The sequence below is a fragment of the Parasteatoda tepidariorum genome, chromosome 9, assembly GCF_982258835.1.
Source record: "Parasteatoda tepidariorum strain Cologne lab strain chromosome 9, Ptep-v5.0, whole genome shotgun sequence".
NCBI classification, from domain to species: domain Eukaryota; kingdom Metazoa; phylum Arthropoda; class Arachnida; order Araneae; family Theridiidae; genus Parasteatoda; species Parasteatoda tepidariorum.
In genome coordinates, this window is record NC_141763.1 from 75480976 (window position 1) to 75493976 (window position 13001).

General features: G+C 30.5%; 1 protein-coding gene across 2 annotated transcripts; it reads right to left on the reverse strand.

Moving 5' to 3' along the window:
- Positions 1-1028: 1028 nt before the first annotated feature.
- Positions 1029-12079, reverse strand: LOC107452108 (uncharacterized). 2 transcript variants are annotated; one of them, XM_043047525.3, is made up of 6 exons: positions 11957-12079; positions 9685-9775; positions 6064-6183; positions 5550-5606; positions 2877-2972; positions 1029-1376 (listed from the first exon to the last, which is right to left on the reverse strand). In XM_043047525.3, exons 1-6 carry the CDS (start codon positions 11989-11991, stop codon positions 1140-1142), a joined length of 636 nt encoding a protein of 211 aa, XP_042903459.2. In that variant the 5' UTR covers positions 11992-12079; the 3' UTR covers positions 1029-1139. The 2 variants fall into 2 exon arrangements, with proteins under 2 accessions (XP_042903459.2, XP_087006650.1); XM_087150524.1 differs by lacking the exon at positions 5550-5606.
- Positions 12080-13001: the final 922 nt, after the last annotated feature.

The following is a 13001-nucleotide window of genomic DNA, read 5'->3' on the forward strand; positions in this document are numbered from 1 at the left end:
AATCAACTAAAAAATGAAATAAAAAGAAGCGGGTGAGCAACCGCGTTCAAACATAAGCTTGATTTTATGAAACTTAACTTGCGTTAAATATGTCAAATATCGAGGGTCAAATATTTTATTCAAATCTCTTTACTGATTTAATTAAAAATTCGAAGATGACTTAAACATCGTATTTCATAATTGAAATAAAAAAAATATATTAGAAATTGATTATCAATGAAAAATCATGAATGAAATGTTACACTAATTTGCATAAATCAAGTTCCTTGTAAGTTTACCACATTTAGTTTTTTTTTCTTCATTGTCGCCAATTTTTTTAAGAAATTAAATTTAATTAATCTAATCTTTTGCTTCTAAATATAAACAAACGAAACTTTAGATTTCTCTGTAGAAAAATACGTAGATTAATATGGTGTAAAAATTTGTACCTCATAATTCATAAATTTTTCGTCCACTATTAAATTAAACAATAAAACATAAATAATTATTAAAAGTTATCTTTAGTTACTGTATTATGCTTTTTTTGTACTATCACATTGCTTAAACGATCATGTTACTTGTTCCTTTAATAATTTCCTTTTAAACTCTATTTTTTCGTCCACATAATTTATTGATTTTGTTATTTATTTTGAAATTGATATTTATATTTCTGCCCCGAATAACTGATAATATAATTTTAATCCATTTTTTCCGGCACCATAATTCCATTATCTCCATTAAAAAAAGTAAATGACAGCAATTTCTTTTTTTTTATTTTAAAATGTAACAAAAACCTTATTGAATAAAAAGGATAAAACGGAAAAAAAAGAATTTGGGTGAAATGTAAATTTTTAAGCTTTTTTAACTAAATAAAAATGTTTAAATTTCAATGACTTTGAACTTCATTAGTTAATTTTTTTGAAAATATTTTATTTTTAATAAAATTTTACTCAAGCATTTACCCAATAAAAATCATTACTAGTAACAGATTTAAAAGTTTAGCGGATGGATATGTGGTGCTGCTGAAAATGATATTTGCCAGATGAAGCAAAAGTATTTAATTTATTTAAAATATAATATAGTAATATAGAGTAATGTGAGGGACTTATGTTAAAAAATTGTGATGTTTTTAATTAAGCAATTTTTTCAACTTGAAGTTTTCATTTCATATCTTTGCAACAGCCACAATTCATCATCGGAAATGGTTCAATGATCTCTTCATTGCGTTTTTCCGCTTCTTCAGAGATTAGTGGACTTATAGGCACACAATAATCCTTTTTCAACGAATTATCTGAAAAGTATGTCTTGTTGCAATTGCAGCAGGCCGTATTTGCAGGTTTATGACAATTTCGAGAGGCCTGCTTTTTCGCATCATTTGCCCATAATGCCTGCAAACCCTATTAAAACGAAACAAGTGATTATTAGCAGACAAGCCTCATACAAAGATATATAGAGAAACAAGGTCACAAAGATAATTAACTATTTATTAACAGTGCACATTAAGTACATAAAACAAGTGTTGTTGTTGTTTCTAATCTCACTTGCCGGTATCAGCAAACCTGCTTCGTAAAACCAAGCGAATGTAAAGAATATGGTGCGCTTCTTGTTTTTCGGTGGCGCCATCTATGACCAAGAGTATGACTTCAGGCATGCATACCTCACAACCCGTTTATAGAGCGGAGACCCATTCATACATCCTTTCATTCATTTACAGATCGTAATTTTGACCTGTACCAGAGCACGATCAATCTCCCTACCTCCAGAGGTATGATTTGTAATGGGGGAAGTAGAGAACTTCGTGACCCGACAGATTTAACTTGCACCAACACCATTTACTATACGGAGAGTCTTTGGCCGGCCGGGATCGAACACACGACGCCTTGGACATGAGCCTAACACCCAACTAAGCAGGCTACCCTGGCTACTAAAACAAGTAAATTAAGAGGAATGCATGCCATCTACTTCTCTACATCATCATCAAATCCAAAATGTAAAGATGTAACAGCTTGTTTAAATATTTTTACATTATAAAGAGAAATTTGTTAAATTTACAGTAAGAAACTATCAGCTGTGTCAGTATAAAACTATTAATATCACAGAAATATACCGTTACTTAAAACCGGACGCCTGTTTTTTTTAAGCAGATAACTGTTTTTTAGCAAACAAGCTCTGTTAATTTAACAAAAAATACCTCTATAAAGTAACTATGTCTGCACTAGGTCGGTGCATATCCAGTCAATACCAGGATTTGAACCCGAAGGAGAGGATTCGAACCTCAATGGGAGGCGAGCGATGTGTCCCCTGAGCCACGGTAGCTCAAGTGTTTGGTTATGACGAAAAATCTTAAACTGTCATTATATCATATTTAAATGTAAGAACGTATAAAACTATATTAACCCACCCTTATAAAAATGTCGGGCAATTTAACTTACCGGAAAATTATATTTAAATACAGATAATAATCGGGTAGAGTATCAATTCGATAATGAAGTCGAAACGCAATTTTATTTACACGAAGCTAAAAACCATTAAATAATTTCTGAAAAATAAGAGCAAGTGTAGAAAATAATTGTAAAATGATTTGAAAAATAATAAAGTTATCTTATGGTAAGCGAATCTGTAAGACAAAAGCTAGAATTTGAATTAACAGTTTTAATCCGTTTATGACTAGAGTGAAAAAAAGAGAAAAACTAATTGGTAAAAAAACAGCTACAAGAATTTTTTTGCAGCTCGCAGATAATGCTTAGAAACAAAAAATCTGTATTCAGCATTAAACATTTTTTTCCTGTAGAAAATATGATTTTTTTTTTTTTGTAGACTTTACAATTATTTTTTTACACTACAAATTTTTCTCAATATCTATATTTTGTTCTCAAATATCAAATAAGAAAGCTTACTGAAAATACTTGAGGACATATTGGACACTCAGGAACTGGTTCGGGAATGACACACAAATCAACCTCTTTTGGCGTAACTGGTTGACACCGACAATCCTGAGTAAAAAAATATACATATATTATTCTCAACGATTTTTGTATCAATCCTATACAAAGAAATACCGACTCGAAAACGTTCATTTTTATGAGGGGTACTAAATATTTAAGCTAATCGAGAATTCATGATTACGTAGAAAATTGTAAAGAACAATAAAATATCTATGACGGAAAACAATCTTAGATATTTTAAGAAAATTGCCAGTAATATACTATATTTTGTGTTGATAAAATAATCCCTTAAAGAAGCTATATTACGTTCTAAATCTTTAGTTTCTAAGTAATCGTGTTTAAGTAATTATCCTTCATAAAAGGTACATTGCGCTCTAAAACTCTGACATCTAGATAATCGTTCAGAAATATTATTCTTCGAAGACGGTATTTTGCGTTCTAAAACTCTGGTTTCTAGATAATCGTATTTAAATAACTATCTTTCACAGAAACTACATTGCGTTCTAAGACTCTAGTTCAAAATTACGCTCTAAAACTCTGGTATCTAGATAATCGTGTTGAAATAATAATCCTACAAAGAAGCTATACATTAAAATCTAAAACTGTGGTTTCTAGTTAATCATATTTAATATTTATGCGAGCAAGTAATATATCTTCTTCTTAGACAGTAAATCTGGTTACCGGCCAAGACAGTCTCAGTCAGTTTACCCCATCTAAATCTATTGGATGGTATATTAACTCTATAGTCCTTTAACCACTTCTCTACTGTATCTAACCAACTTGTTCTAGGTCTTCCTCTATTTCTTTTTCCCTCTGGTGTCTGGAAGATTATTATTTTAACAGGATTTTCATCACTGTATCAAAATACATGTCCTAAACACCTTATTTGAGAAACCTTAATCATTTTTACTAAGTTAGGTTCTATGTATTTTGATTGTAATTTATGGTTGTAACGAATTCTCCAGGTTCCGTTTTCTCTTACAGCACCAAAAATTTTTCATCATATTTTCTCTCGAAAGTCATCAGTTTCTCTTCGTCAACTTTGTTAATTACCCAGTAATCACTGCCATATAAAACTATTGGTCTCACTAGTAATATAAACGGTATTAAAAATGTTCCGTTAAGTAATGAAGTAATTCGTAAAATATAGTTTTGATTTAAAAATGGAAAGAGACAGTAAGATATAGTTTGCATTCGGTGTAGAAAACAAGAGAATTCATAACCACCAACACAGTTTAAAAAACTAGTTCTAAAGTTTGTCAATCAATGGCACTGTAACAGACTAAAAACCATAAATATATGTTTTGTTGATTAAGTCCTCAGACTGCGCCCATTTTTACGGCAAATAGTGAATTTTTTGGAAGCATTGTTTTATTGTTATTATCAGTCGGTCGATTTTCGTAACTACAGGTTCGGAACTTGTTGGAAATAAAGCCTTATTTCCTAAGCAAAACGTAAATCTTCATTTTCCTTAGTCTAACATGTTAATTCGCATCAATTTTTACCCATTTAAAAATTTCATACAAAAAGGAAATTTCATGAAACTTTAATAACTTTATAAAACTTCAATATTTTAAATTTTTATTTGCTTGATAAACAATATTTTAATTTGTGTTGCCTAATTAATAATATTTTAATACTTTCAAAATAATTTAAGCCATAAGTGCAAGAAGAAGGTATGTAACATTAAAACAAAAGTGATTTATTGAAAATAAATAATAAAAAAATAATAATGTTTGTCGTATGAATAAAAAGACTTTAAAACACGATCGAAATCGTTGTAGTCGCTTCCTTATAGCAAAGATGATGTATAAAAAGAAATAATATCAATTATACTTGTTCACACCACTTGTTCTTTCAATAATTTTAGTGTCCAGTTTGAACTCTGTACCAAAACATTCTTGATGGAGGGTGCTATAGAAAGATTACAATATTGAACCGAGCACAGGGGTTCGTTTCGATTGAAGATGAATGAAACAGTTTTAAGACTCCAAATATTTATCAATAGAAACGTTCAGAAGATACAGCTATTTATAGCACTCAATTACAGCTCAAATAACAGTGTAGTATAGCAAAAAATAGTCTTTACAATGATCTCTCTCAGGTCAGAACACTTCTACAGTCACAAGCAGACTACTACTGCTACTACTCATAGTCATAGTCTGAGAAGAGACCTTGTACCTTTTCATATTGATTTATCAAATCGTGTGGTAAGTTCATCATGAAAACTACTACACTGCGACACTAAACTACTACACAATCTTATTTACTTAGGCTTAGCGACAAGCTCCGGAATGTTCGACACATTCTGAATCTAGATGATTCTCGCATATATTCGTTAATGTTTGGTCCAATCGCTTTGAAAATCAAAATCTCCATAACTATCATTTTGTTGCCAAAATAATCGCCCAGTTGCCAAGATTATCGCCAACTCGACGAAAATGACACTAAACCGAATCTTCTATAAAAAGTTATACGCGTATTTTTCTTTCTAAGTTTCATGACTTTCTTGAAAATTTTCTAGTTAAACTGTTTATTTGGAGCCCGTCTGAGATATTAAGCCTCATAACAAAAGAATATTCACCAAATTATACACATATTTACAAGGTTCGTAACAATATTTACCACCGTTTCACATCTTGCTTGGCTACATTTAGTTGGCTTGCAATGTTCATGACAACCCTAAAATATAATGAACAACTTAATACTGGGTAGACTGTACGCTATTTCCTAGACTAAGGACAACAGAAAAATATGCGAGATTTTTCAAAAACTTTGAAAGATTTGTATGGAAAATTCTTGTAATTAGTAGAATATAAAAATACTATAACCAAAACATCTGTTTTATTCAAAAATAAATATTTTTAGAAGTAAAGTAAAGCATTCCATAACAACACGTAGTGGCGTAGTAGGTTAGGGCTCCGCAATTTCATGACCAACGACATGATGGTGGTAATGAAGTTAGTTTTGTGCAAAAAAAGTTTCAATTGTGATGGCATGTCTTCGGATCATCCTCAGGGATGTTTCTGAGATCGTCGCCAATAGCCCATTACGCAGCTCTAGTGCGATATAAATAAACTACAAAAAATATATGTTAACGATAGTCAATAAAGAATACTCTCTATATATACTTGTATACCTTTTCTTCTTCGCATGAGGTACTTAAATGATGCACCGGTTGATCCACGACATTTATCCAGTTAGAAGAATATGGTTTCATGGAATCAACAGGTGGAGCACAGCAATATGGACGATATTCCTATTTCAAATAAATTAAAAACCATTGAAATTATTTTCTTAAAATTTACAGAATTTTTTAAACGATTTTATAATTGAAAGAAATATATTTTTTAAAATTATTAAAGTAATTTCTGAAATCATGTTTTTTTAATATTTTGTTAATTATTATTTTAATTTTAAAAAAGAAAAAATAAACACAATCTCGCGATTTTTTTTTTTTGAATTTTTTATATGATTTTGTTATTAAGCATTTTTATTTGTAAATAGAATATAATATTCGATGACCGGTACACCAATTTGCACCGCTTACGGAAACCTATTGTTACAGATTAAACATTCCTTACTAACTGCTGGTTGGTTGTAGTGATTAATTTTAAAAGAAAACCAAGCAGACAAAATCTAGATAAAGGACTGAAGTACCAGCTTAAAAACTTGCTGCGCTTAAAGGTTTTAAATCACAATTTTCGTATTCAATTTGGTTCCAGATAAGTATTCTACTTTGGAAAGGAAGAAAAAACAAACCATGTCAACTAAAACATTTTGGTCATAAAAGCATTAATCCAACAGAATTTATTTATCAGATATGCTGAAAGCCAATAAAAAGCACATTAACAAGGTTTTTCGAAGCTCTATCGCCAATAAAAATCAAAAAACCACAGTCTAAGCACCTGATACTCGATGCAAAGCTATAATTTTAAACTATTTATGGTGTCTTGTTGTAAAGAATTATATGAACTTTAGAACAGATAAATAACTAAAATATATTTAAAATTATTAAACTTTTTTTAGAAATCGCCAATATGGCGGCATTTTTAGCGGCAAAATGAAAATTATGAAAATCAATGATTATTCCTATTTCTTGCAAGTTTTTATGAGCCCAGGTAATTCAGCATTGCACAGTCAAGGTTTCGTGGCCAAAATTGATATTTCGATAAAATTTGTTTCAAAATTTGGGGGGGTTTTATGTGCAGGTAAAGTGAATTCATAGTTAAAATTTTGAAATACACTAAAAATACCCAAAAAAACAAAATAGCGGCTGAAATATGGTGAGCAAAAACAAAAAAAAATTATAATACCTTTAAATAATTAAATATAGCAATGGAAATTTATTAATTTTCATAATTTTATATTAAAAATGAAAAACAAATTATATTTCCGAAGTAATATTACAAAATAACGCGAATTAATTACAAAATAACGCAAAAACATGAAGAAAAAAAACTTAATTTTTGTTTTTCGGTATATTTTGTCCACCATTGCAATATGGGCAAAATGGGGCAGGTTTTTTAGAAAGAAGAAACATCAAAGAAGACAGCAAAAAAAGGTTTAGCTAATTACCTCGTGGAACTTTTTGGAGATAAGTTTCGAAAGTGCATTTTTTACTTAACTATTTTACTAGTTAAAAATAGTTAAGTAAAAAATGTTACAATTGACCCCACTCTCCCCTACTTAATTTGAGCGATATTAAAACTGCCTACTCATATTTTAGTTGAAAATGTAATTTTGACTTTTGGCCAAAGATCATGGTCTTCTGGCCCACAGTGCATTAGAGTAAGTTTTTAAATATTAAAAAATTAGACCACAAACACTTTTCATTTTCTCAAAACTGTGGTTTTTCAGTGGCATATTAACGTTTGCATATTAACGTTTTGCTCCATTATCAGAGTAAAAAGAGAGCGCTAGCCGTAGATAGATTAAAGTTGACCCAACGGTCAGAAGTAACTGTTACAAACTCCCATCAGTTATAAAAACAGCATATTATTCGCAAAAAAAAATACTTTATTTCATACGACTACAGAATCTTTGAAAAACAGAATGGATTTACTAAGTTTGAGGACTCGCATACATTGGTGTTGAGACACCAAAGTATGTGAGTAAAATTACTTTTACACATGTGTCCAGTATAAAAGTATGCTTAAGTTTGGGACACCAGTGATGAAAACACTACATGTAAAACACTCAGATTCGCCTCAACAAGACTTCGACTTAGAAAAATTTTCTTTCAAAATTTCAAAAAATTTCTTTCCTAAGCAAAAAAAATTTTGAAATTTTTTTAAAAATAAAAGTATAGTGATTAGGTTGCAGAAACTCATTTTTATTACCAGTTGTTTGCTGATTTGTTTCGATATATTGTACTTTAATTCTTCTAAAGTGTGAATAGTAGAAATAGTTGCCGAGGGAAAACAAAATTTTTTAAATTTCTATGCATTTAAAAATTAATTGAAATCGCCAAATTATTCACTCTTCTTCTTTCGGGTTTTAAACGAAGGGGGGAAATTTACTACATATGTTTATTTAAAATGCTAAATTAGGTGTCATAATTTAAAAATTTCGAGGGAAAAAAGATGGCAAAAAAGTGGGTTTCTCAAATTATTTTAAAAAAAATAGAAAAAAAAAATGAGACTTCCATTTTAAAAGTAAAAGTTTTAATTTTACGATGTGAAAATAAAAACTAAAATTCTAGGACGTTTCGTTTGAACGGCTTCGAAGTGCGAAAATTACAGTAAAAATCTACCTGAAATTTTTTTTAATTCAAAAGTCAAAAACCTGACTTCGTAATTTGTTTACAATTTCACTTGTTTAGCTTTATGTAGAATGTCGTATTATTAGCTCCTACGGTATACCCGTAATCCAGTGCGCAGACATATGCAAACACAAATTCTTTATTTTATATAGATATTTATGCTCTGGGGCTGTGGCAGCGCAGTGGTTATAAACTCGGACTCCGGTCCGGGGGGCTGGAATTCGATACTCGAGTCCGCGAACCAAGTGCATGCGATATACGTGCTTGTAAAATCTTTGAAATCAAAATTCCTGTGCTTGATCACTGAGCAGTGCTAAGGACACAGGAAACTGGAGAAAATTTCTTTCCTCTTCATATCTATGTCTAAATTGAGGAAGTGGCTATGCGATTGAGTGGTGCTGAAATTTATTCCTAAAGTTCTGAGTTAAGACGTATTTTCATCCTTCCAATTCTCTCTTGTCAAACGAAAAGCAAACTTTTCTGACTTAATTCGGTGACAGCTAATCACTGGTGAGTTTAGCTTGTCCAAGAAACAACATTTATTTTATGCAGATTTTTATTTTAATGTTTAATTGAATATGTAGACAAAACCTCGTTTTATCCACAAAACTGAATTTTTTTTCCTACCTGAAAAAGCCAACTTTATAGGTTGGCATGTCGTTGAAGTTAAAGCAACACCTCCTACAAGAAAGAAGGCCTCAGCACGGATCAATTTAGTTATCAAACATAACGAACGTAAACTGCACAGAGGATAAAAAATAAGAAAAATGTCACTGCATTCGGTCTACTAAGCTGCGCAGTGGTGGAAAATACGAAATATGTCATTACGTTTGGACTACTAAAAGAACGAATTTTTTATTTATGCTTTAACCCGGATGCCTTCTCTTTTCAAGGAGGTTTTGGTTAAAGTTACCAGCACTTGCGTGATGCAATTTGATTCTTACGAATAGTTATGTTTTAGCAAGAAATTTTAGGTAGTGATTGAATTTTACGAACCAGTTGCTGGTACTTATCTTTCTTGTTGTAAGTCGAGTAAACAATTGGTGCTATAACATCCCTATGCTGTCTGTACATACATTGGTGTTTCCTAAAATACAGGTTTTTATTAAAACATTTATATAACTGCTTTATACAATTTATGTGCTTAATAAATGAAATCATTTGACAGACGTTTTTACAGAGAATTCTATCAAACTTGGAGATTTTAACAGTCCTAAAAACTCTTATAAAATAATTATTTTATAAAAATTCGGCAAAATTTTTTTTTCCAATTTTATTTAAATAAATGAATTAAAAAAACGAAAACAAGTTATATACATGACTTTTTTTTTTCAAACTCCGTTGGAACTAAAAAGAAAAAGAAGAAAAGTGTAGAAAAGAAACAGAATTTATTTCCACGCTCTATGTAATACAAATAGGATAAATTTTCGACTCAATATCCCTTGCATCAGACTTTTGGCAACGTTTTTGCCAATAAAAAAAAGTGTTTGTCAATGACGTGAGTTGGTTGCAATTGATCTTGAAAAGGACTCTACACCGCGAGAAGGAACTTTTCATGGCTAATTCTGTTTCACCTTCATTTGGTTATTTCAAATATAGAAGAAAGTGAGTTAAAGTTAAGTCTGCATTAAGCATCTGCATTAAGTTTCAAATGCTGAAACATTTTTTATTTGCTCAAAATCTCTAAATACGAACAAATTATCGCAGGATTACTTCTCCGTAGTGTAATCCTGACTTAATTTGCTTGCATTTTGAAAAAAAAAAAAGTATTTCAGCATTTGAGCTCTCATTTGTAATTACTTATGTAGATAAAAGAGCCATAAATGATTTCTCTTGTGGTATACCATCTTTATTATAGCTTAGTCAATAAAAGAATTTTTCAGAATAAATTAAAGACCCCATAAAGCGATGAAGAAGGTGGGGTCTTTTATGAAAATATTCCTCTCATTAGGTACTAAAAAAATCCAGCTTGTCCGTAATTTGCTCCGACATTAGACAACACCTGCTAGAAAGAGAGGTCTCAGCATGAATCAATTTAGTAGTCCGACGTAACGAACATAAACTGCGCAGTGGAGGAAAAATAAAAAAGATGTCACCATGTTCGGGGCTACTAAGTTACCCATAGGGGAAGCTTTCGAAAAATGTCTTTACCTTTGGACTATTAAACGATCAAATTTCTTGTTTATGGGGACTCTTGCTGAGTCCCTGTATCTTCTAGAAGGTATTACATGCGATCAATTTTAGAATTCGCTGACAGGTCTAGTATTGGCCAGGAAGTTTCGGCCTGTAAGCCAAATCTATGGATGGTATTTTCAATGCAAATGCAAACAGAAATAACTTTCTAGTTCCTAACTTTCATAACTTCCGGTTAGACAGTTGCTGTTTACTGCAGCTAAATGCCCGAGGCGATATTTTCCAACAGATAATTTTGTTTTCATTAAAATAAATAAATAATTTCTGAGCTCAAATCAGCTGCATTTCATTAGATATTAATAGTATTATGTGATTCTAGTTAGTTTGAAGTAAAAATTTGTTTTAATATCAATATATATAATATATTTAATATAATATATATTTAATATAATATATATTTAGTATAATATATATTTAATGTAATACATATTTAATATAATGTATTTATATATATATATATATATATATATATAGATTTGTTAAAGAAAAATTGGCATGGTTGCTCTATTCAGAAAAAAACTTGCTTTTTCTGTAGTCCTTATTTGGATTCTTCTGACTTGTTTATTACTATTTGTTCTTGTTGCAAGCAGTACACCGTTATTGCGTTAGTATTTAGATAGAGTAGCGAGACAGCACTTATTTTGAAAATTATAATTTAGATTTATATTTCGAAATTAGTTTATTGTCGACACGTTAGTAAGTTTTTAACTATTTTAATTCTAATACTAATTTTAAGTCTTCCTTACCTCTCAAACCGCATATTTACAATTTTTCGCTATTTATATTTACTCTGAATTTAATTTTTATGTCGTGTTTTTGTGTAAAAAAGAGCTTTAAAATGTCAGATAAAGATATAAAAAAAGTACTTTGGGATTTATAATATACCAGATAATTTAGACTGACCTGAATCTTATACCGAAAATTGAAACAACCTCCGCTAATACTTCCCCCTACCTTGTAGAACATGAAACACGGTTGAGGTTAAGGTGAATATATAGTATCAATCGCAATTTCTATTATTAAAGTTTTTGGTGAAATCTTAAAAGCTTTCGATTTAAATGTTAATATATCTTACCCACAATTGCATACACAATCAGCGCAAGTATTCATGATGTTGTATTTCCCGCTTCAGGAACTTTTTAATTTATAAAATCGATTCTAAACAATTTTGTTGAATTAAATGAGGGAATTATCAAAATATTTTATTTTTGAGTATTTTCAATCAATTTCAAGATATTAATTGTCATAATTGAGCTAACCTTGTAAAATATTATACCCTCAATTGGGTATACTGTAGCCTACGTCACAGGTTGTGTTATTCCTACTAAATTTAACCCATGAACGGCATTTTCTGCGAGCCTAACTTCAAGCCACAAATAAGCAAACGAAGTGTTTGATCGTTTAAATAGCTGCTCGCCAGATTTTATAGCATTATAAAGAAAAGTAATTGATATTCGAATTTTGATTAATAATTGATTTATGTGGATAGTGGCATTTATGTGGATAGTGTCATAGAATTTAGCATTGCGTCATGGTAAATGCTATTCCTACTAAGTGGAAGTAGTTGTGTTTTTTTTATATTATACCCAATTTAAAAAGCGTTAATTTAAATTATGTTGTTAGAATGCTAAGGATCGGATATTTTTGGTCACTAAAAAGCATGAGCTATAAGCTGACATATTTTATAAATTTCTCACATTTCACACCTTACCTTCAAAATATGCACAAAGAAAAATATTAAAAGTTTCTACTCTAATGCTAGAGCATATAAAAAGATGACTTGTATTTTTATCGATACGTGCCGAAATGGCAGTAGTCTGGCCCAAACGGTTTTAGCGCTATGCTGCAGCAAAAAGCTTAACTATCAATTAGATTGATGAATTGGTGAGTTTATCATTTTCTTTTATTATTTTAGCTGAATTTATAATGTGCTTTATAATCGTTTGTGGTCATTTCAGTCTACGGTCTTTTGAAAGTCATTGGGTACGTTGACAATGAATCCTTTTATCTCTAACTGGTGATCAACGCCCAGTTCTCGCATTTGTATGAAAGGGTTTCGGAGAGCCACCATTCGGTAGGGTTCAACTCTCTCAATCACTTTGGTACTTTTGTGAGGAACG

What these genes read in the sequence shown, in the direction of transcription:
- LOC107452108 (XM_043047525.3), bottom strand. Translation starts at nt 11,991, where the DNA reads ATGAATACTTGCGCTGATTGTGTATGCAATTGTGG. An exon ending in GATTGTGTATGCAATTGTGG is followed by an intron (nt 9,776 to 11,956) that starts GTAAGATATATT and finishes CCTGTATTTTAG; the next exon opens with GAAACACCAATGTATGTACA. An exon ending in AAGCAAGATGTGAAACGGTG is followed by an intron (nt 2,973 to 5,549) that starts GTAAATATTGTT and finishes TTTTTTACTCAG; the next exon opens with GATTGTCGGTGTCAACCAGT.